At 39.0% G+C, this 25,457-nt stretch overlaps 1 protein-coding gene across 1 annotated transcript in view; it reads left to right on the plus strand.

Annotated features, from left to right (window-relative positions):
• The window catches only part of EVC (EvC ciliary complex subunit 1), a gene marked incomplete at both ends in the record, with an annotated part of 50,659 nt that overhangs the window by 16,293 nt on the left and 8,909 nt on the right, over nucleotides 1-25,457 (plus strand). Inside the window, 6 exon segments of the mRNA XM_079534374.1 lie at nucleotides 3,833-3,981; nucleotides 5,879-5,977; nucleotides 15,035-15,247; nucleotides 21,171-21,280; nucleotides 22,525-22,735; nucleotides 25,073-25,279. Of these exon segments, the coding sequence (XP_079390500.1) occupies nucleotides 3,833-3,981; nucleotides 5,879-5,977; nucleotides 15,035-15,247; nucleotides 21,171-21,280; nucleotides 22,525-22,735; nucleotides 25,073-25,279 (989 nt within the window).

Genomic DNA, 25,457 nt, shown 5'->3' on the forward strand with positions numbered 1-25,457 from the left:
CAGTTTTAGGATTTCTCCAGTTACTCTTTATGTACTTGACATTGTTGGTGATATTGGCTAACATTAGGAGTAATACCAACTGTATATGTGGAAAGTATTGTCTTATGATCAACTACTAGCATAGGGAAAAGGCACCCAAAGATATAGCAGTGTTGTCACTCTTAGGAAAAGGTAACATTAACAGTTACAACATTCAGAAATTCTTCTCTTTTCATACTTAAGATATTTAGAAAATTAGAAGAACGTGTTTTCTCCATGCACCTCTTCAGACCACCTAGCTGTAAATTATACAATATTAGTGAAGTCTGAGCTAACTGACTTAAGGTTTTTCCCCTGTTTCACTACAGATTTATATAGGCAAGGAATTGCATCTAGCCAGATTTAGGATAACCTGTGGAAGGTATTATTAATCATAAGCCAGTGATAAGGAAAAAAAAATAGCTTACCCTGTTCTGAAGGTGACGGCTTGCTGAGAATTCCCACAAGAAGCAACCTCCAACTAGAAATCCTTCCTTTCTGACTGCCAGACCTTAAATGAGGTTTGGGAGGACCCTGGGTCCACCCTTTCTGATTGAACAGGTGAATTGCTTGCACCTGCGCTCTCAGGGCTAGCCACGTCTATTCACCAGATGCTCAATCACTGGTTTAGGCTGTGATCTAACAATTCCCATACACCTAACATCCACCTTCTTTAGAAATCTACCCCTTACTTCTCTAGTAGGTGCTGAATGAAGGGCTTAGAGTTTCCAGTCATGGGAAATTTTAGTATGTGTTCAGTGAAAAAAAATTATAGAGAGAAGTACTTAACTGCTGATCATTATTATTAAGCCTGTATGTGAAACGGTGCCCTGCAATGAACAGAGACATCTACAGGTAGATCAGGTTGCTCAGAGCCTGGTCCAGCCTTAGCTTAAATGTCTACAAGGATGGGACATCTACAACCTCTCTGGGCAACCAGTTCCAGTGCCTCACAACCCTTTTAGTAAAAAAATTCATCATAGAATCATAAAATGGCTTGGGTTGGAAGGATCTTTGAAGATTCATAGATCTATGAATCTATGAATCTTCAAGGATCAAGTTCTAATCCTTCTGTCATGACAGACAGGGTCGCCAAGCACTAGATTAAGTACTAGTTCACATTGCCCAGGGCCCCATTCAGTCTCATGTTAACCAGCTCCAGTGATGAGGCATCCTCAGCCTCTCTGGGTAACCTCTTCCAGCATCCCACCACTATCTCAGCAAAAAAACTTCACCCTGACATCCAATCTAAATCTCTCCTCTTTCACTTTGAAATCATTTCCCTTTGTCCTATCACAACAGATCCTGCTAAAGGGTCCTTCTTATAGCCCTCCTTCAGATACTTGAAAGGCCACTCTTTGGTCTCATCAGAGCCTTCTCTTCTCCAGGCTGAAGATCCTCATCTTTCAGTCTGTGTATCATCACACATTATTTCATGGACGTTTACTTCTAGAACTAGCATGCCTAGTTCATAGTCTTTGCATATGTTCAGGCACTGATTTCCCTTAAAAATCAGCTAAAACCTGTGCCTTTTTTTCCTTCCATTTAGCATTGTTTCTCTTGTTCTAAAGCAGAATACTCTATCAAGGCCTTGATTTTATGTAAAGTCAGTGTTTATAGCCATAGTTTTAAATATGCAGAAGGGCATTAGATAGCAACATCCTAATTTCACATTCAGGTTAAATGTGCTTGAGAAAAAACACTCTGGAGAGTTGACATAGGTTATGAGCTCCTTAATACATCAGTTATACTGTACCTATAATTAACAACTGGAGCACAGAGCCAGCAAGAGGCTTTGCTCCTAGGAAACAAACAAGAAAGTTGAAAGAATCAAGTAGTGCTTAAAGATAATGATTGCTACGTTTGTTCAGGGGAAATTTTAATTGAAGGCTTTCCTGTGTTTTCTGTGCACTTTCAAATGTTTTGTCGGTGAGTCGTCAGTCCTTTATCATATATGAGAAAGGAACATGGAAAAAGTAGCATGCACAGTGAGGAGCAGGTGTGGGAACTGTGGATGTTTAGTCTTGAGAAAAGGAGGCTGAGGGGAGACCTTGCTGCTCTTTGCAACTATGTGAAATGAGGTTTTAGTGAGGTGGATGTACATCTCTTTCCCCAGATCAAAGGATTAGATCAGATATCAAGAAGAATTTAGTCACAGAAAGAGTGGTTAGGCATTGAAACAGACTGCCCAAAGGAAGGTGGTGGAATTGCCATCCCTGGAGGTATTTATGAGACATGTGGATGGGTCATGGTTTAGTGGTTGGCTTGTAATGTTGAGTGGTAGTTAGACTTGGTGATCTTAAGAGCCTTTTTCTATGTCAGTGATTCTATGAATCTGTAATTCTCCGCAAAATAATTCCTCCCCGTTAAATCAACTCCATCTGACTCTTCTTTTGAATTCCCATTTATCTACATATGTCCAGAATGAATTACTGATCAGGGACAGAGTGTGTAGAGGAAATGAAGATTCTTAGGTGGACAAGCAATGTGATATGAAATATTCAAAAAACATCATAAGCATCAATTCTACTCTGTAGGATGGGGTTCAGATTGACTTATGAATTTGTAAATCACTTAGAGCAAGAAGAAGGATGAAAGAAGCAAGTACTGTGTCCCAAATATTTCACAGTATTCATGCAAAACTGGATGAACCTTGACAACTTTTGCAGGTTCTTGAAATAGTCACTTTGGAAGCCTGATACACCTGACATCCGAGTTCAAACTAATAGGAACTGAAATTCCTCTGGACCTGTTTTCCCCACCATTTGTTGTTGCCCTTGTTCTTGAAGTAGTATTTGCTTATCTGCAAGTAGGTAATGAGCCACTTCTGGACCTTCCTAAAGCAGGAGGGGGAGGTTTGGCTGGTGTGCTGCCAATAGGAATCTGTTTCTTGTATTGAACTCATCATCAATGCAAAAGCAGTACCAGTGAAGGTGAGAGTGCAGGACAGTAGTGATCCAAAAAAGAAAAGATAGAGTCATAGAATCATAGAATCACAAGGTTGGAAATGACCTTCAGGATCATGTAGTTCAACCGTCCTTCCATTACCACTGCTACCACAAGCACTAAACCATATCTTGTAGCTCCTTATCCAGGCGCCTCTTGAACATTGCCAGGGGTGGTGACTCCACCACCTCCTTGGGCAGCCATTCCAGTGCCTGACCACTCTGAGAGAAAAGTTCTTCATTATGTCTAATCTAAACCTCCTCTGGTACAACTTGCGGCCGTTTCCTCAGGTCCTGTTTGTTGTCTAGGAGAAGAGGCCAAAACCCCTCCTCATCACAACCTACCTTCTGGAAGATGTAGAGTGCAATAAGGTCGTCTCTGAGCCTCCTCTTCTCCAGACTAAACAACAGCAGAGAAGCTGCCCTTCTCTGTACGCATTCCAGAGCCTCAATGTTTTTTTTGTAGTGAGGGGCCCAAAACTGAACACAGTACTCGAGGTGCGGCCTCACCAGAGCTGAGTAGAGGGGGATGATCACCTCCCTGCTCCTGCTGGCCACACTATTTCTAATGCAGGCTAAGATGCCATTGGCCTTCTTGACCACCTGGGCACACTGCTGGCTCATGTTCAGATGAGCATCCATCAACACCCACAGGTCCTCTTCGCAGTCATCCAGGCAGATAGATTTAAGTGCCCAAAAATTTGCATCTGAAAAGGTTGAAGAAACAGCTTTGAAATTCTGTGTAGTTTCTTCCTATTTTGTTCACTAAATTTCACAGATTTCTGTGAGCTTATGTTGTGTGACAGTAGCAGATGCTACTTTCTCCCTGTGGAATTACAGTATCTAATCATTTGTATTTCATGTTCCAGAATGCATCCAGCAAAGTAAAGACCTCATCCTGAAACGACTGGAGTGCCGTGCAAAAAAGAGAGAAGACTTCAAACGCAGACAGAAAACTGAACAAGGGATTCTCCTTACTAAAGCTTTTAATATTGGAGATTTAAATGATTTTCTTAAGGTGTGTACATAGAAACGTTCCTTTATCTTTTACAGTGAGGGTAGTGAGGCACTAGAACAGATTGCCCAGTGATGTGGTTGATGCCCTGTCCCTGGAGACTTTCAAGGAGAGGCTGGATAAGGCCCTGGGCAACCTGATCTAGCTGTGGTGTCCCTGTTCATTGCAGGGGAGTTGGACTAAATAGCTTTCAGAGGTCCCTTCTAAGTCTAAGGATTACATGATTCTGTGATTTTTCAAGGCAAAACATGCTTCAGATTTCTCTCAATTCCATAAAATCAGAATTTTTAGGTTCTGCTATGAATCATCAGCACAGGTAAGAAAGGGTCAGACATCCTTGTGTCTAAGCTTGCCTTGGGTTTTCTTTCAGTGTTGGAATTTTCACATTGGAAGTAAGTGCTAAGGTAGGTTACTGCTAGACTGCATGTTTCATCCAAAACATTTACTTAGATACTCTGTGTTTGGTTCAATATAGGAAGTCTCTGGGTGAAAGTATCTATCTTATAGAATAAAGCAGGCTGCACTGGTTTAATTGAACCTTTCTATGAGTAAAATTACAGAGGCTCTAAAGACTGTTAAATTTCACATAAACAGAGGGAAAACTGATTTGAACACTGGCAGGATACCTTATAAGAGGTTGCAATAGATAATTTAATATGGTATGTGGTGGCTAATGTAATGTTTTCTTGGCCGCATTTTCCACCTCAATTGTTATTGTTCAGAATGTACATAAAATCAGAATTCTCAGTTGTAAAATGCTGACAGCTGCAAAATTCCTATAACTGCTGAAAACCACAAAGCCAAGTAATTAAGAAGAAAAAAAAAATCAATTCTCAATTTTCATGAAGAGAAATTATTTAAGGTTGAAGTGGTTATTTCCAGAAGCATTAAACTTTCGATGCAATCTAATAACTTAGATAAATTGCTATTGGAGAAGACTCAGATTCCAACTGTAGCAAACTGTCAAACTTTGTTAATCTCAACAATGCAATCTTGTACTGCAGGCCAACTTCTTTAATTATATTGTGTGAATTAGATAATTCTGTTACTGTTCTTGTATGCCACACCTGTCTGGCATAGCTCTCTTCAAAACTGCTTTCACATCTGAACAAACAAAAGGTTTGAGTCACTCTAGAATGCTAAAGCACATTTTACTTCATTGTCTTTTCATAACTTGGGACTAATAATTCTACCACACATTTTTGTAGCTATTGTATGTATTTTCTAAGCGTACATAATTCCCCAACGCTTCCCAACTTTGTTAAACAAAGCTTAGAAATTGTGTCAAGATCTCTCCCCTAGAAAATTACAGCCACAGTGCTTTGGTCTGGAAAATGCTCTATTTTGCATGCCTTAGAAAACCAACAATTACTCTTGGATAAAATATAGAGTAATGAGCTGCTTATGACAGGCTGAGAGGAAATGGGCAGAGGTGACAACTTGTTCTTTATGCTGCAGAAGAGAACATAGTTCTTAATGCTAGGAAATACCTCAGTGCAAATAACAAAGGACAGAAATGTAAGACTTTCTACTGCCTCAGTAGAGACCCTTTTGTCCTAACACAGAGGGCCTTGAGCCCATAGACTCTTTGGAGAGGAAGAAAAATTCATATAGAATCATCGAATCATAGAATGGTTTGGGTTGAAAGGGATTCCTAAGATCATGTAGTTCCAATCCCCCTGCTACAGGCAGGAACATCTCCCTCTAGACAGCACTGCTCACAGCCCCATCTAGCCTGGCCTTGTATGCTTCCAGGGAGGAGACATTCACATACTCACTGGGCAACATGTTCCAGTGTCTCACCACCCTCTGAGGTCTAGGGAACAGTAGGTAGAGAGTCACAAGAAGCCATCTAAACAGCATTTCAGCTATTTAAATATGTCTATTATGTTTCTTTCAGGCTTACCATGATCTGTTAGAGAAACACTGGCAGGCACAGTGGCAGCTGGAAGAGGAAGATGACTGTGAAAGCACAGAGGCTGTGGTGGAGCTCTACAAGGTACTGCTTCTAGTGATATATGTTATTCACTAAAGTAATTCTGAACATTCTCCAACTCCATGACACAAATGTGAGGCCTTAGTGTGGGGATTTGCATCAAAGATCATGGCTGTCCCAGGAAGCTGGGCTGGCAAAACAGATTGACAGTTTTCCACAGTAACTTGCCTTTTCCGTTTTCTTCTCAACACAGTATGTTTTTTAAACTCAAGTTTATCAGAAAATATCTACATGATCTTCCAAGATGCACTGTATGGATGGCTGACGAAGTTGTGATAATGTTTAGAGTATACAAAATCTGGCATTACTGCTAGGAGGGAGACTTCATTTATGTACCATAATTATCTCCTGCACACCATGGTATGATGATTCTATTCTTAGTTCACTTCTCTACATGTCCCAAAATAGTTTTCTCATCTCTTTTCCTCTCAAAGAAATTATTTTTCTTATATATATAAGAATATCTTATATCTATAGTTAGTTCTCTGAAATGTGTTCAGGTCTGTGGTATAAGTAATATTTTTACACTTCTTGATCTTACTGATTTGGAAAAAGTGTGGATGCATCATGCCTTTACGTCATCTTTAATTATTTTCTGTCTGCACTGAAAAATAAGATAACTTGATCTATCTGATGAAGACCAAAAGCGTAGATGGCAGTGACCTTTAATTAGGCTGAAACTAATCACTTTTAGCTCTGCAGGATCCTTGTCATGATTAATTATGACCAGATCAAGGTGTTTTGGAAACTTGTTCTCTCCAGCACGTCAAGATAAGATACCCACGCAATCTTAATTAGTGCTGGTCCACATGCGCTTTTTAAAATTCAGCTGAAAACAAAGTCTTTGTATTAGGAATAAATAAACAGTTTTTACTCGAGTTTTATGTTATTCTGCAAGCAAGCAACAGGATGCTTGAGAAAAACTACTGCTTTGGAGAAAGGTAAAATTTACTTGCAGGGCTATGGCCACAAATCAGAATAAATTAATTGTACAATACTGCTTAAGGAAGGTCAGCATGTCTGCTGAAGTTACTGTGCGTGCTCAATTCTCCAAAGTTAATGACTTCTTCTCAAGCCCCTTTTTCATTTCACATGAAGTCTCTGGAGACCAAACATTTTTTCCCCTGCATAGTTTCTCTTCATTTGTGAAATTATGTTGCTTTCTTCTGTTGTGTATTCTGCTTTAGTGGCATTGAAATCGGACTGAAAATCCTACTTCTTTCAACAGCGTGCTAGGTAAATTTTCTTTTCCATTAAAGAAAAATTGATCTAGGTGAATTAAGTGTTTCTAGAATTGCCAGTTTGCCAGGAGAGCTGCACAAACTTGAACTCTGCCAATTCACTCAACTGAAAGCCATTATATTCCTTATTATGGCTGCTCTCGTTCTTAGACAAACTTAACGCTACCAGACATGAAAAGCTACAATAAGTAAAGTAATCCAGCTGGCATCCATTGGATGAGAGTCCATAAATCTGAATTTCCAATAAAACATTTACAATAAAACTTCTTTATTGTCATGTTTTACGTAATGAACAACTGCACCCCCTTAGCCCTAAATGCAGATTCTACAGACTTCTCAGTACATCTTATAAACAGCATAGACTGGAAAGAAGAGAAAGTACAAATTAGCATAACCCTACTGTATATAAATTGAATTGTTATGACTTCTACAGATGAGGGAACTGCAGTAGTTAAACATTTTGTCAGGATAAAAAAGCAAACATTTGATTTTGAGGGAAGGAATTGCATCTCACAATCACAGTGCTTTTCAGTCTTCATCTGTTTCAGCGCACTTTCAAACCAGAACTATTCCTTGGACAAGCCTTTCCCTGGGCAACAGGGCTTCACATCTTTCCATAGTTTTTCCAGCTTTCTGGAGGGAGAAGTTACTGCTTCCAGTGGTGAAGGCAAGAGAAATTTGAGGTACTCAAATTTCCAGTGTAGAGGTGTGACTGCAGGTCTAGTAGACCTGAGCAAATAATTATTAGATTAACTGGCTACCAACTTCTCTCCCAAGGTGATATTCAGCCCTGTGCTGCAAGCCCTGTATCCCAGTTGGGATTGAATCAGCTTGTTTGTAGTGCCAGCTGATTTGGGCACACCTACTAGTGCTGCAGAGCTTATTATTTTAGTTCCAAAAGACTTGTAGTTTAACCAGTAGTCATTTGCTTAGCAGAAGCTCTTTTCAGTTGCTTTTTATCACTCCAGTAGAAACTGAAGCCTAGTAATATTACTGAGAAACTGGGTGGTACTCTCTATAACTAGACCAACGAGACACACTTATCATGCTCCTCACTTACATATATAAATATTCCTTAGCCTATTGTCCACAGGGCATCCAAAGACTGCAAGAGAATTTCAGAAAGATTCATTCATACATAGAACTAGAGGTAGTTAAATATTTAGTTATTCCTAGCTTTTATTTTGTGGAACATAAAAATTAGCCTTGCAAAGCTGTGCAAAGTTGTTATGCTTCCCACCTCTCCAAGTTAAATAGCCCTTAGCTTAGGCTCTTTTTTTCTTCACTTGTGCACTAGTATGACTTGTTAGTGAGTATGACTTGTTAGAGTGCACCCTCAGTAAATTCGCAGATGACACCAAATTGGCTGGAAGCGTGGATCTGCCTGGGGGTAGCGACGCTCTACAGAGGGATCTGGACAGGCTGGAGAGCTGGGCTGGAGCCAATGGGATGAGTTTCAACAAGGCCAAATGCCGGGTCCTGCACTTCGGCCACAACAACCCCAGGCGACGCTACAGGCTTGGGGCGGTGTGGCTGGAGGACTGCGTAGAGGAAATGGACCTGGGGGTATTGATTGATGCTCGGCTGAACATGAGCCAACAGTGTGCCCAGGTGGCCAAGAAGGCCAATGGCATCCTGGCTTGCATCAGAAACAGTGTTGCAAGCAGGAGCAGAGAGGTGATTGTTCCCCTGTATTCAGCACTCGTCAGGCCGCACCTCGAGTACTGTGTCCAGTTTTGGGCCCCTCACTGCAAGAAAGATATTGAGGCCCTGGAACGTGTTCAAAGAAGGGCAACGAAGCTGGTGAGGGGTCTGGAACACAGGCCATATGAGGAGAGGCTGAAGGAGCTGGGAATGTTCAGCCTGGAGAAGAGGAGGCTCAGGGGAGACCTTATTGCTCTCTATAACTTCCTGAAGGGAGGTTGTAGTGAGCTGGGGGTCGGCCTCTTCTCTCGTGTCATTAGTGATAGGACCAGGGGGAATGGTTTCAAGCTACGCCAGGGGAAATTCAGGCTGGACATGAGGAAGTATTACTTTTCAGAAAGGGTGGTCAGGCACTGGAATGGACTGCCCAGGGAGGTGGTGGAGTCACCGAGCCTGGGGGTGTTCAAGGAAAGACTGGATGTTGCGTTGAGGGACATGGTTTAGTAGGAGCTATTGGGAATAGGTGAACGGTTGGACTGGGTGATCTTTTAGGTCTTTTCCAACCTTAGTGATTCTATGATTCTATGATTCTATGATTCTATGACTTATTTCAGCAGTCACCTTGATTTGTCCTAGTTTAAATGAGCAAGGAAGCAAACGTGACAGACTTAGTTGCTTGAATAAGTAGAAAAATAACCTCCATGCGAGAGGTGATATTAGAATGTAGGGAAAAGGTCAGCATATAACAAACTAGAGAACCACTGAATATCCTAGAGATAGAAGAAAATATGTCACTTCACTGTATTTGCCATTCCTTTGTGGGAGAATATCCTTATCTTGTTCTCACAATGTTCTTCTAAACCCTGCTCAAAACTCTCCACCATTTCTTTTAGCTTTTTTTGCCTTTTAAACATGAATTCGCCGAGATTTATATGGCCTTCTAGCATAATGTAGCCTGTAGTGTTAAAGAACATCAAGGAATTGTTCAAATTGGTGATTAAATATATAAAAAAGCAGCGATCTGGAAGCTGACTCTGTTTGCAGAGAATAGTTGAGTAGGTTTGTTTTGTCAACACATGAATACATCAATTAAAATGATTTAACTGAGGTCAGTGGAATCCATTGATGCCTGAAGTGAATGAAGGTGTTGTATTTAAAAGATTACATAGGACTTTTCAGCGATGCTAGTTAATTAAAACAGTACACTGTGGGTGAGTAGTCTTGTAGTGAGTAGGCAGTAACAAATTGTACAGTCCAAACTGAGCACTGTTGATGAGTGATTTTAATTCACACAGTGTTGTAATTGAAGAAAGAATTGTGTCAAAGCTAACTGAAAGGCTCGGCCTAATATTTATTTATATTTAACATCAAAAGTGTAAAAAAAATCACGATTTACTGTCATTTATAATTCTTTTCTGGTGATAGCAGTTCACTAAAATGTTATTTGATTTTACTTGACAGAACATAGAAAAGCATAAGAATTTAGATTAAAAGCTATTGAGTATTGAGCATTATCAACAGGCAAAGCAATAAACATTTTATGAATGAGTAAACATGAATGTGAGGTGAAGCAAAATATATTTTTTCCTCAGTTAATAACAGGGAGAAAATTATCTTTGTCAAAATTTTAAGTTCAGGTTCCTAGAGATTTAACTCTTTCATTTCTTTCCTTATGTAATTTCATTAGCATGAGATATGGTGTAGATCAACTTTTCCCCATCTGTCCTGAGTTTATGACGTGAAGTATCTTCTAGATACCAGTAGTGTCTAAGAACATTGAAATTATAGAAGAATGTATGATCTTCTGAAATTCTTTCCTTAATATGCCCCCTTAGCAAGCCTTTGGACTTCTGGTGATAATGAAGTGCTCTAGGGCTTGACTAGAAGTTTTAATTCTTTCAATGAAATGCTATTGTATCCAAAGTTAACAAGTAACTATTACAAGTTAACAACTAACTGTGCCATTGCCTCTTGGAGATAATATGTAATGGAGTGGCTGGCATTTAAAATACAGTGCAACCAGCCTTTCAAAATATATTTTCCTGCTTCAAAATGTCATTATTCACTTTATTCTCATCTGCATGTAAAAACCACTTAATCATTTGAGTTTGAGGGAAAGCATTAACATTGTTCGTTGGATCCACAGTGAAATCTGATAAACTGTGTATTTCCCTTGATTTTTGACAAAATTCTATATTTACTGCCTTGTTTGAAATTCAGATGCATTCAGCATTTTAATGTGAGACCATTTTATTTCTGCATATACTCTGTGGTATTTCTTTATGCTTGATGAATTTCTCTGGAGATTTTTTGAAAAGCTTTCAGATTGACTGCCAGGTACTACAAACAGGTTCATTCACTGTTGCAATCAGCTATTCTATTAATGGAATCAATTTGAATAAATTTCATTAAGTAAAAGTTCTACAAGCAAGAGATGACATATCAGTAAGTTCACAGAAACTATTCTGTAGAAATAAGATGTTGGTAGCAATAGGATTTCTTAACGGTTTCATTATTTTTCTGTAGAAGATAGACTTAATAATATGTATCGTGCTGTCCTTGATTATGGACAGACTTACTGCTGTTTCATATTGAGTACTTTCCTTAGAGTACAAATAATTTTGTACAATTTTCTTAGCTTGAACTATTTTCTTTCTTGAGCAGCTTGACTAGTAGATGCCAACCCTATCTACAACAAGAGATTGGAACTGGTGGATGGGCTTTTAAGTCCCTTCCAACCCAAGCCATTCTGTGATTCTATGATTCTGGAGTCACATGGTAGAATTCGGTTACACTTGCATTTTTTCCTAAATGTAGACTTTTCATTTTTTCTAACAAACTTTACAAGGCTATTCCACTATGTTTCTGCAAGTGCAGTGTTAAACAGCATAGCCATCACATTGTATGTGTATGTTTTCCATGCAGAGCACACTGTACTGTTGGTGTTGCACTGACTTCATGGACTGTTATATTCTTAGTATTATGTGTTTTGGTTAAAGAACCCAGTGACCAGATGAGAAGAAGTTAGTATTATGATAGTTAGCACTGATGGTGGTTTATGTTGTGATCCCGGGCTGCAGCTGAGACCATTAAGTGTGCAGGATTTGTGGCCTGCACAGAGCAGAATTTGTAGTAGTAGTTGAAGTGTTCTCTACTGTTGACAATCGGTCTTTCAGGGCCTAACAGCACTTGAACAGGTCTCCTATCGCTTGGCCTGTTTGCAGCATCTAGGAGATGAAACATAATACACTCAGTCCTGTTCATCTTCCATATTTTCATCCAATATTTCTAAAGGCACGGAATCCTCTAGACTCTGAACTGTTGAAGACACAGGAGAATTTCTTCTATCCAGAGCATCCAGTAAAGGAAGAAGAATTAGCTTGTGTGGAAAGGCTAGAAAAGCTCAGAGAAGAGACAGTTTACAGTGACAGAGTTTTTTAAATGTGACATAGGATACAGAGGTTAGAAACATGGAATCTGAGTTTACTTCAAATCCCAGGATTTAGAGGCTTGAATTCTAAAATCAAGAAAAAGCAGCAGTGAGAACTCAAACTATTTAGCATTAGTGTTGACAAGATAGGCCACGTCCACTACAAAACAGTTCATTAAGACAATATAAATCCTACTTTTTATTATAACAGGAACTAGTAACTATAGTAATTAAGGAAGAGAGATCCTTCCTTTGAGACAGGATTTACCTGTGCAGCAGATTGTCTCTGCAGTGATGGGTACAGCCTATGGCATTTCCCTTCTAATGAAGCACATGTAAACCAGTAATTTAGAATGCACTTTTCAATGTTTCCCAATGCCTAGTTTAGTTATTTAATCTGGGAAGTTTTAGCAGAGCAGACATAGCTACCTACACAGTAAGCATTTGCTGGCAGCTATCCAGAATTCTTTGGAATGCAATTTATTGTAAAACCACTTTTAGTTTATAGAAGAATGGTCACTTAACATTGACTCTCCACTGCCCTGTTCCTGTGCTGCCAGAAACACCTTGAGGTCAAGTTGCACAGTCTTGGCCACACAGTATAACCCTGCCAACCAGATCATTTCCTAGTAAGAAAAGGCTCTGTGTGAAGAAATAAATTACTGTTCAGATGTTGCCCTAATGATATCTAATGGTCACGTCCACGTTGTGAGCAGAAGTGAGACAAGTGTTACCAGAAATGAGATATCCAACTGGTTGTCTACAGTGTCTTCACACTGTCAGTTCTGTACAAGATCCAGTTTCTGGAACAAGTAGCCCAATGTGAAAGGATTCTGAACGCTTTGAGATTAAACAGAGTTAGTGGGAGCTGGATTCTTAAAACACGGCGTGTTTTTGCTTTTAACAGGTAAGAGAATGGAAGAAATCAAGACAGCAGATCTTGAAGGTGTTATGAGCACTTCTGATAATGTTGTGTCTTGACTTTATCCATAAGAGGAGTTTGCTGCAGGGAGCTGTAGAGCTAAGCTATTTATTGTTTGTGAAACAGCTCATTAATATGGTGATTAGCATTCTACATCACAGGAGGAAAATAATAATTTTGTATTCAGTGCACATCTTGCAAACTTTACGTTAAATGAGAAATACAAAATATTTTCTTGTTAAAATGTGCCCACTTGATGAGTACTGATAAGCCTAAACACTGAACATATAAAAATCTTGTGAAAACGGTATGGAAGCCTAAAATTTATCAGTATGGGGGCATATGCACAGAGCCAGATTTTACTTGCAACATAAATTGTGTTTATTTTTTATTTCTGAGTACTTGACTATGCAAATTTATCATCTCTTTTTTTTCTTCTTCTTTTTTTTTCTTTTTCTAATTTTGTTTTTATGATACCACATCTAAGAGTTGGGAAGTTCTTATAGAATAGCATGTTATATCAGTGTGCCCCCCAAAACCAGATAAGTTCACTTGACATTTTTATGTATATAAGCTGCAGACAAGTGTTTTTGACATTTAGATAAAAACATCTGTGCTTGTGTCTCTGTTGTGCTGTGATTGAGAGATTCTGGATTTTGATCACTTAAGAGATTGTGATTAAAACCATATTTAAAGAAAGACAACAGCCAGAAGACTTGAAGTACTTGTTTTTGCAACAGAAATGCTGCAAAGAGTTTTAAAAATATTAGCTGTATTTTAAAAGAAATGAATAAATCTTAGTATTTTCAAGAGGGCTGAGTGATTTACAATGAAAGCAAAACCACACAGACTATAAAGCTTTTTTGATTGCTATGACAATGTTGAAGTCACACAAAACCAGCTCTTCATCTTGCTGGCGTGCTGCAGTGTCTGTGTGACCTTTCCATGTCTTTGTTTTGTCTCTTCCTCTAAGGAAAGCTACCTGCACTCAGTTATTCTCCTCAGGGCTTACCTCAAATTTCTAGCAAGTTTGCAAACACAGCTTGTGTCATGTCACTGTGTATTTGACATTGAAATTGCAGGTTTTGTAAAGGTTTAGTAGCTTGAATACCATCTGACTAAATCGCCCAAACTCTTCTTGTGAACGACACAGCCTCGGCAATTGAAAACCACTCACATGAGACTAGTTTTAATAGAACCACCAGCAGATGTTTGTTTTCCTAAGCTTGAAGCTGTTCTGCATCAGGATGGATTTGAATAATTCTGTCCTTCCAAAAGGCATTAAGGAGAGTCATATTTTGGAGCAATAGCTGTTAATGTGATCAGTGTCAACTTTGTCTATCTAAATGCTGTACTGTTCCTTTTAACTTGTCTTTACTTCTTGCCTTCATTCATGTCAGCACCTTTAAAAATATGCCTAAAATTTGTCATGCTACACAAGGTTCTTTCCACTCAAACAGGCAAAATAAGTGAATTTTACCACCTGTTACTACAGCCAGTGGAACATGGTATTATTTGCTTTGCAGTTGCAGGTGGACAACAGTTAGGATTCAGAATCTCATGCTAATGCCACTATGGCATTTTAAATACTCTTGTGCACTTTAAACCAAAACATCTGTGTTGTTACAGGCTCCATTTACAGAATCTGCTCCAACTCAAGCATTACTGGCATTGGATTTTATCTCTAGGTGTCACTAGTCCTGTACATTGGCTGAAGCATTATTCCCTCACTGGTATCACGCAGCGTGCAGTGAAGTAGCTGCAAAGGACCATGAGGTTTGCTTTCACCTATCTCACTTTGTCCCTTTTTGTCCCCCTGATAGGAGCTGTATTCTAAAGCTTCCCATGCTTTAGCAGAGCTGGTGAATGAGCTGTTTCTTCAAACACTGCCTGCTGTGACCGGCCTCTCTGTAAGAGAATGTGAACTTCTGAAAGAGGACTGGCAGGAGAATGTTGTCCCTCAGTTGGAGAAGTGGGACAGCCACCGCCAGAAACGCTGGAAGCTGTTCCAGGAACAGCTACAGCAAGAAAAAAAGGTAGGAACCTGGGACATTAGGGTCTAAAAATGGGATATGGAAAGAAATAACCTGTATATGAATACACAGACCAGAACCAGACTCAGGATGGGCAGTTTGAGCTGCTGTAAGGAGTGAATATATATGCTGTGTGTGTAGACTCTCACAGAAGAGTCAGAGAGTAATTACTGAACATCTGTCCACAGTGTTTGACAGCTTTGTCAGTACATAAACATTTTTTGGCAAGTCTTCTGTCTGATTCCACAGTGTCCTCAACTCTTGAACATCTACAGAAACAGTTAAAAAAAAATATATTCTTCAGTTTACAGAAAAGGAAGCATTACATGATTCTTACGTACATACTTCTTAATCATTTCTATGTATTAATACTGTAATTACTAGAAACATATGATAAATATTCTACATAAAATGCTCTTCATAAGGTGAAGAAACACATGTCCATATTTTTCATTCTGTTTGTGCCCAGCACATAGAGGGCAATGAGACCAGAGAAAAGCAACAGAAATAAATCAGTGTTAGGGCTCCTCTGCTCTGATCCTTCTGCAAACCCATTGAATGTCAGACATTGCTCAAGGTCAGAGAGGACGTAGTTTAACTAGTAGATGGATGTAGTTTAACTGTAGAGGATGTAGATCACAAGTGTAGAGCTTATTCCAAAGATTCTGTATGCATTTCTTCAGTACTATCATTGGACACAGTATGTACGAAGATTGAGTGGAGGAACTAAGACCCTAGGATTGTTTCTCAAGGGATTAAAAGGATTAGTTCAGCTCCAGCAGCCGGCTGAGGAGAATAGTTCCTTAGACAGCACTGTATGATTAATGCATTATATTTGAATTCAGATGTTCCGGTAATGGCCAAGCATAGGATAGTTAGATTTAAAAGCTGATTTTCTATATTTTCAGTATACTGTAGCATTCATAATATAAAGCAAATGGTTTCCTAGCTGGACAAAAAAAAAAAGGAGAAAAAAAGAAAAAAAAAAGAGTTTACCGACATCATTAACAGTAATTATTGAGCTATAAAGGAATTCATCTAAATAACTATATAGCCTTCATTGGTCTCTGGGTCACCAGCAGTGTAGCTGGGCATTCTTCAACATAAAAATTGCGTGATCGACAGGTAGGGCTTTCCTAAGGATAAGTGATTCTGTGCAATTAATTTCTAGGAGAGAGTTTCTCCTACTGGGAAAATATGTGACTCTTCAAGAATAAACGTTTAAATAGGTAGTTCTTTTTCACTTACACGTGGTTTTTGAAGTAGTTTGAACTAAACTGGAAGAAAGACTGCTCTATCTCTAAAGAGAGTTTGTAGGGAAACAGCTACTCCATCAAGGCTAGGCTGGCATATTTTCCTGTGTAAGCCAGTGTGTCGCAGAATTAACTATATTACATTTAAATGCAAAATTCATTTCTTGACTCTTTCCTAGTATTAACACAGCTACATGTACATTTAAATAGTGAGCTGACACCCATATCCTACTGAAAAAAGCACTTGATTTCCACCTTTATAAAAGGAGGGATCAATTACTTGTGAGAGGTGATTATGACATTTGGGAGATTCCACAGATGTTGCAGTGCTGATGACTAAAGGTCCGTAAATCAATATTTATATTAATAGGCCTTTTAATTTATCAGGCATTTTCCAGCAAGAAATATGTCTCTCATTTGCCTTTTGACAAATATACTACAATAAAGAATTGCTTAGTCTTTACAGCCTTAGGAAGCCTAGCACCAGAAGGGTTTTCACCAGGTTATTTAAGCTTTCCAAGGTGGCTCAAAAAGAGATTTTTCCCATTTACCTGAACTATATTTGTTTGAGATTATCTTTTTGCATTTATACATACCTGGAATATGACGACCTTTGGGGAAAAAGAATCTCTTTAATGCATGAAAATTAAAATTCGGTTTCATATTTAACTTTTACCTTATAAGCTTCAGAATATGAGCAGGGCAAACAAAAATAATTGAGTAATGAAAATAAATCGTGAACATTTTCCCATGTATCTCCTGCCTCATGATTTCCCTGGAAGAGCACTGCCATCTGTTACTCAGAGCAGGCTGCTGCACTAGGGTAGGTACTTGCTTGGCATTCAGTATGCATCACACACCATCTACAGGCTGTTAGAAAGAAATTGCTTTACTTCGATTTCCTGAAGAATCTGTGCTAAAAATGTCAGAGAGCTTCACAAGAAAGTGAGCTTACTTGGATCTAATTTACTGTTGTATCTGAGATCTAACTCAAAGTATTTTATGGGTTTCATTACCTACCAAAGGCATATTCCACGTATTTATTGCCAAAGAATAATGCTTAATGTTAGCACTGCTCCTGAAGGTCTTATAATGGACTTGTTGCCAGGAGACAAAACACTGAGAAACTTACAGAGACAAAATGGGGTGAGGAGTTTTTCATCCATTCCCACATCATTGCTTGGCACCGATAGAGGCCAATCAGCAGCTGCTTATTAGCTTTGACATGTGGTGCTTTTTATTGCTTTCTCTTTGTTTTTCTGATACTAATTTATTTCACAGTGATAGGAATGGCTTATCTTTTCAAATAGCCAAACATTCTGTGGAGCTTTGCTTCCCCGTTTAACATGATTTTGGCCTCAGTCTTACTGCAGCTTAGGAATCAGAGACCCCAGCTGTTCTCCAGACACTGACTGTGCAGCATGATCGTTTTCTCCATTCTTTACTAATCTATTATTCTTTAACAGTATTTTGGAATCACATTGTAGTGGACAATTGCTGGGATGGGAAGGAAAGTTGTGGGGGATGCCAGGTCGGGGGAGCTGAGAGCTGCCTTGTGCCACAGTCAGCCTAGGCCCAGGCTGACTTTCTAGGGGCCATTTTGATTCCCCAGTCAGTGCTGACAACACCAAGACATAGAGATGTAGAGGAAAAAACACAACTCAGGTACAGGAATCCTGTCTAAAAGTGCTGGATCTCACAGCGATATAAAGAAAGCTTTGAAGGGCTGCTGGCAACTTATCCTGGTGTTGGAAGAGCAGTGCAGTGCTCACCTTTTTACAGAATCACAGAATGGCCCAGGTTGGAAGGGACCTCAAGGATCATGAATCTCCAACCCCCCTGCCACAGGCAGGGTCACCAACCTCCCCATTCAGTACTAGACCAGGCTGCCCAGGGCCCCATCCAACCTGGCCTTGAACACCTCTAGGGATGGGGCATCATCTTTTATTCTTGCTTGATGAAATAGTTGTCTCTGTTTTGCTACTTTTAAGTCAGAAGCCAACAGCTTCAAATTAAGATTCCCAGGGGATCTTCAGTATAGTGTGCGTGCATGCATGTCTGATTTTTTTTGCAGTTTTGGGGATAGAAAATACCTAGCCCTCTAGGTCCATCCCGTTGAGCAGCTGAAGTGTTACTTGCAATAAAGAATATACTGTTCTCTTCCTGGTCCCGATTAGTCACAGAATCACAAAATTGTAAGGGTTGGAATGGACCTCTGGAGATCACCTAGTCCAAATCCCTGCTAAAGTAGGTTCCCTAGAGTAGCTCACACAGGTGGGTGTCCATGTGGGCTTTCAATACCTCCTGAGAATGGGACTCCCCCCCTCTCTGAGCAACCTGTGCTCTGTCACCTTCACAGTGAAGTTCTTTCTCATGTTCAGATGGCGCTTTCTGCATTCTGATTTGTGCCCCTACTCCTTTGTTCTGTCACTGGACAGCACTGAAAGAAGTCCAACCTCATTCACTTGACTCTTGCCCATTAAATATAGGGCACACTGCTGGCTCATGGTGAACAATTTCCTAGTGACGATTTAGTATTTGGTTCAGATCTCAAATCTTCCTTATTTACTATGTCTACTTAAATGTGTAATAACTGTTCTCAGACTACTTACTAGCTAATGCACTTCTCCTTTTAAGTTCAATAATTGTGCATAGGGGATACTTTTTGTTGGATTCTAGGATTTCTATTGATCTCAGAGTGAAGAGGTAATTTTTGCATACAGCCTATGTTAGATGCAGTCTCAGTTAGAAGGTGACTCATTCTTTCCCTTTATAAGAAAGTCTACATTCTCCATTGCAGAACTATTCTATTTCTTTTGCAATTCCTATTATAGTCCCTGTCTTTGTTATCTATCATTCTGTGTGCCTTTTTTGGATAGGATATACCACCAGCAGCAGAGGTGTTACATTTTTGTTTCTTGACTGTAATATTGTATCATTTACAAATCTTGAAAATGTCTCCTGTCTTACATTACTTGGGAACCTACCTCTGTAAACTGTTGGAGAGCAGCTGGGAGGACAGGCCCTCAAGAACAACAGCTGTATGAATAAACAAGTCTCTAAAAACAATGGGAAGCCACATCTGAGCCATAGGCAGTCTCTTATTGAATACACTCCTAGTTAAGTTAAGAGAGTTAAGTTAAGAAAGTTAAGAAGTCTTTTTCAGCCCTCTTTTAACTGCTGAAAGAGACAATAAAACACATAGTGTGCTGATTCAGGCTGGTTAGCCAAAACTTTTATGGACATCTGCAGAGAGGTTGAAGCATTAGGAAACTATATCCACAGAGCTGCTAAAGGGAAATACTAATACAGCTATTATTTTGAGGAAATATTTTATGTCTGTGATTATGATACCTGGAGACATGGTAGACCTCAATGTGTTATTTGTAGTATGCAATCAGAGATGACGTTGTGCTTGATTGTGCTCTTTGATTTTAAGAATGAGCCTGGCTCAAATTAGCTGAGGTCTTACTTCCCGTGCACATCTTGCAGCTGCTTGTGAGAGCAACCAAGAGTACTCTGCACTTCTGTTCAGGCTTCTGTGGTGTGTCTCTAATGGTCTTTCCATCTGTGACACAGACTGCCAGCCCATCCTTCTCAGGCATCTTGCACAGGACAATGTGCTCTGGTAAGGTTTTCTACATGGAGAGGGTTCATTCATATGTACTGCTGAGTATGGTGCAGAAAATGCACTATCCAGGAAAGAAATACATTTTTATTTTAAAGCCAGAGAATATCTGGTTTCTGATGTTCTGCACTCCCCTGGGGAGTTAATTCTGTGTTCACACATAAAGCCTCTCCTGCACATATTGGTGCTTCCCAAGGAAAAGACTATCTAACCCAATATGAAGGCCCAGTACCATTCCTAATTCCTTGCACTAAGAGGGGCTGCAATTACACACCTACTTTTTTGCTACACATATTGATCTGGTGAAATCTTGCTGTCTATGGTAATACAAAATTTACTCCCTCTTGTTGTGCATGAGGCTGGGACATGAAGTGAAGCTATCAGAGAGCTTGAGTATTATATTTAATTTAGGGCTCTGTGTATGTCTGCAAGTTACCTGCTTACACTCAGCTGCCAGCTTAGCCTGAAATACACTCTTCATCTCACAGTAATGGAGTTTGGACCTTACAGTCATTTCATCTTACGGCCTATTATTCATTAAATTCTCTCAATACAATAACCAAAATCTAAGTCTATATCTCCAAAAGTTTAGTCCAATGAAAAGTCCATCAAAACATTTCAAGATTCTTTGATTAAATATCATCTTGAAGGATCTGTAAATGTACAGTCAAAAACCTAATCACAAAATCTCTATTTCTTTTTTCACTGTGTAATACACATGAAAGTGTGGTGGAGGACGATTATCTTTATTTTGTTGGGTTAAAGTAAAAATGACATCTGTACTAGTGAAAAAAGTCAAACAGAAAGCCCACTGCAACTTGCTGATAAGAGCTGATGCAAAATGTTGTGCCACATTGTTCTTTTTTCATTGTTCCTCTATTGCTGAAAATCTTTGGGGAAAATATTGGGAAAATCTGTAGGAGAAAGGGAAAGAGGGGATTACTATTTTTAACAAAAATAAAAATAAACCCCTGATTCATCATATGGGGATCAAAGTGATGAAAATGAGAGTATCTTAAGATTGCGATTTTTTCTCCTGTTTTAGGTATGGATAAATGAATACGCTCTCACTTCTGTGATGCAAAAGCACCTGTCTGAGAAACAAGAAAAGATAATGCAAGGTGTCATGAGCAGACTGGGCTGCCTCAGTGATGAGTAAGTATGATTTTATCAGTAAGCAGTGTGGTAAATCTGCAGTGCTGCAAATGCAGATAAACACCCGTGTATGTTATGTTGCAGAAAGCAGTGCTGAGGGATTCTAAGCATCCTCAAACAGAGAGACAGTTACTGTATGTTTTAATCTTCATTAGTAAAAAAATTTTTAAAAAGAATAAAGATCACAGACTCTTTATATGTCTGAAGTCTTCTCTGATTAGTCAATTGATACGCGTTCTGAGTATCTATTGCTATGTTTGTGAGTAATTCCTAATCTTGAACTAGATTCACTTTGCTCTCTGTATGTCACATTGGAGTAACATCCTTCAGCATAAAATGTTCAGTCTGGCACCATTCAGCTCTATCTTTGCTTTCTACTATTAGAACACCGTGGAAGTGACTCCTCTCTTTCATTCTCTGTCTGTACTCACTAATGAAACTTCCAGTTTTATCGGCTAAAAGTCTCCTTAAGAGACACCTTCTCAAAAGAAATTCTGTTATCTGCCTTGTTTTGATTAAGATGCCAAATGACTTCATTCACCATGGTATCCACATCACCATAGATCAATGCATTTAAACACTTGGCTATCTGGAATATTAGTATTACTGCCACCATGCTCCTTTATTTTGACTGTACTTTTCAATTCAACCTTGTTTTCATATTCTCCAACTTTGACATTTCCCACAGTTTGGTATCTGAACATCTCACAGTGCCTTACAATTACACAAGTTAGATACAGACACAAATCTGCTCTGAAGAGTATCATCCCAAGTGCACACAGAGTAGATTCCACTTGCTTTGTTCAGTTTTCTTGAAAGTGTGTTCACTTGTTCTAGCCCTGCCTGTGCTGCCAGCTAACACTAGCTTCTTCAGCATCTCTTCAGAGTGTGCTTCCTTGCTAATCCAAGGCATGTTCTCCTGCATTTTCTTCAGTTTGAACTTCCCTGCAGTTCTGATTACATTCTCTTTTCATCTTATTTCAGGTCTCTTATGAAAAAAAAAGAGTAATTATAATTGAATATTTATCTTTTTTCTTCCTATTTTTATTATAATTTAATTTCAGCATAATAGAATTAGAGGTTTATCATAGCAATATCCATTCTCTATATTTGAGAAACATTCTAATGCATGCTTTGTGGGAGTGAACAGTAACTGTCATCTTTGAGCAATGACTTTCCTGACCACAGGTGTGCAAAATCAGCAAGCAGCCTAGCCTAGTGATTTTTAATGATCTTTTTTGCAGGTCTGTTAACTACATATTTCAAAAACAGCGGCTCTTGCTGTGTTCAGTACGGAGAAGATTAACTCTTCGAAGCATTGGAATGGCAGCTTTGACCCGCATGAGGATGTCCAGAAAAAAGAGCTTGCTCCAGGAACTGAGAGAGCAACATATGCTACAGAAGGACTCCTCAGCCTGTCAAGATGAAGATCAGTGGCAGCTACAGAAGGCAGTGGTAGGTACAGTATTCTGGAGGGCTTTGTCCTGAGTTCTTAAGTGCCATGGTCTGGCATTAGAAGTAGCCACAGATCTCAAATATAAAAACATTCATGTTCCAAATAGAGAGAAAAAATCCTGTCAAAAATGCACCCCTCTTGACATAGGAGGCACTTAAGTATTCCTTTCTAGTTTGGGCAGACATTTAAAATTCTCTAATACTTCATGCACAGTGTATAATTGACTCTACACAAGTTACTGCTTTATGGTCAGAGAAACTCCTACTAACTCTTCTAGAGATCATAATATGTGCTTGAAAATTCTTTTCTTGAATGTCGGAAGAAATTATCTATTTCCTTCAACAGACCTAGCAAGTTTTTATGTACTGTCGTCATTTTTCATTCTTAATCTTTCTGGTTAATACTAGATCTTGTTGGTTATTCACTTACCTACAGTGGGTACTTAACTAGAACAACACCATGTTGCTGAAGTCAACATCGGAGGAACCTTCCTAGCAGGCATCATTATTAACCCCTACTCAATTCACCGTTGCTGCCAGTCTGGATTGAACCCATCCAATACTTTGTGTCTCTGTGCTCCATGTCATCACTGTGTGATCAGCACAGAGAGAATATTCTGCATGCATCTAGTTCTAATTGTCTTGACACGAGCCATAATTCTCCGCTTTGAGGAGAATGAGGATTAAGGAAATTCTGTCCCTGTTAAGTGTGAAAATCTCAAAATATCATTAACCTTTAGAAGAAGTAAAATACAGTGAAATACAAATGCATATGACATCATTCCTCTTGTTTCTGTGTTTATGTTCTTTCCACTGTTCCAACTCATTTAGGTCCCACTGGGACAAGAATTGATGCAATCACTGTGTTCCCTAGCAAAAATGAAATGCCCCCAGATACTACTGCTCTTTTGGACTGTATCCATTACAGCCTCTTTCCAAGGCCAGCTAAGACCAGTCTCACAAGGAAATGCTTAAATATATGCATATAATATCCTTGCTGCCAAAGGAGCAGGATGTATATATGGAATTGTCAGAGAGAAAACAAATGTTAGGAAGAGCCTCCAAAACTAAAACTGATATATAAGGAGTTAAGGAAGAGGTTAGTTTGCAGACACTCAACCAGAGTTATAGACATACTGTGTTATTTTAAGTAAATTTAATTTAATCTTATGCTGAAATTAATGTGAGAGTATTATGTTAGTTTATTTATTTCATAACATGACATTTTGGTCTTTTTTAAAAAAGAGAAACTGTTTAAAGACTTTATGACTGACTTAGAAATGTCAAAAACGTGCCTGAGCTCTAAATAAAGACATCAAAATAACCAGCATCAGCAGGGACATCATTACTTTCCACAGATGAATGTGGGCAGAGCAGGTTCTTTTCCTGCTTGCAATTTTTATTTACAAGAGGGAATCAAATAGGAACTTTTAAATTCCTCAGAATAATTTAATTTTATTTAGTCTTAAATGAGAATATTAGTTTAAGAGGGAAATCTGCAACTCAATAGAAGGCAGTTTGTGAAAGACAGTAGTATGCATGGGAAAGAAGGAACAGGTTGTGCTGGTGAGCGTCCTCTTGTGTGCTGAACAGAGCTTGGAGGGAAAGTGGATTTGAAAAGTAGCATAGAAAATAGTGGCAAGGATAGTTGAAAGAGGTTAAGAGACTAGAACTCTTCAGCCTAGAAGAAATGTGAGTGTAATTGGTATTAAAACTGGCATACAGTTGTTTCTATGTCTTTTTTTCTGATGAAAGTACAAGAGAACACCAAGCAAAGCTACTAGATTCCTACTTGAAAGCCACTTGATTTTTTCAAAATGAAAGAATATGTTGCTAAGCTGCAGAATTCATCATGAGGATGCTACAGGTTCTAAGACTGCCAATGGTCTCTTCTTGCTATTAAGTACTTAGCACGAATACCTACTTTTTCTCAAAATTGTATGAGAAGCATAACTGTGTGCTTGCCTTGTTCCTGTGCTATTTATCAAGGTATCCACAAGTATCCCTTCCTGCAGTCAGAGTATTTGAGCTTGACTGTTTTTGCATAGAAGTAAGACCAAATATAAAAGTACAAATATCAAAACTGGAATTCATCATTTGGATATGACTGCTGGGACAGGATACTGCTGTTATTGTACTTATGATGACAGAGCCAATAACCTTGGTGCCAAAACAAATACATTAAGTAACTGAATATAAAATTATGCTGGAAATTAGATTAAGGATTAAAACAGTGATATTCTGAATGGCTGTAGGACTTTCTTTTACAGTGATGCTGACTAAAGTTGTGAGTACGCTTGAATGGCAGTGCTTGCTATTATCTTGTCTAATTACCAGGAGTCTCACATTCTGGAAGAGGAAGAGAAACTTGAGGAAGAAACACAGCAAAACCATTTAGAATTTCACCAGCAGTTAGTAACAGAAATCCAAGAAGCTCTTCAGTTTCTTCAGCAACACATGGAGAAAGTGATTGGGCGGACGCTGCTGCAGCATGCCAGACAGGAAGCTATAAAAGAGAATTCAGATGATGAACAGGAGTTCAAGGTATAGAAGTGCTCAGTAGCAGCTTTCTTTAAAAACTGAGTTCTGCTTGGATAAATTGGAGGGCAACTCCAAATAAGCATTAACCAATGTCTAAAAGATCAGCAGGACAGCATTACAATCTGTTTTAAAACTGAAGATGACTTGCAAACTATTTACAGACTTAACACCTATGTCAAAG

This window comes from Tetrao urogallus, assembly GCF_951394365.1.
Source record: "Tetrao urogallus genome assembly, chromosome: 4".
In the NCBI taxonomy this organism is placed as follows: domain Eukaryota; kingdom Metazoa; phylum Chordata; class Aves; order Galliformes; family Phasianidae; genus Tetrao; species Tetrao urogallus.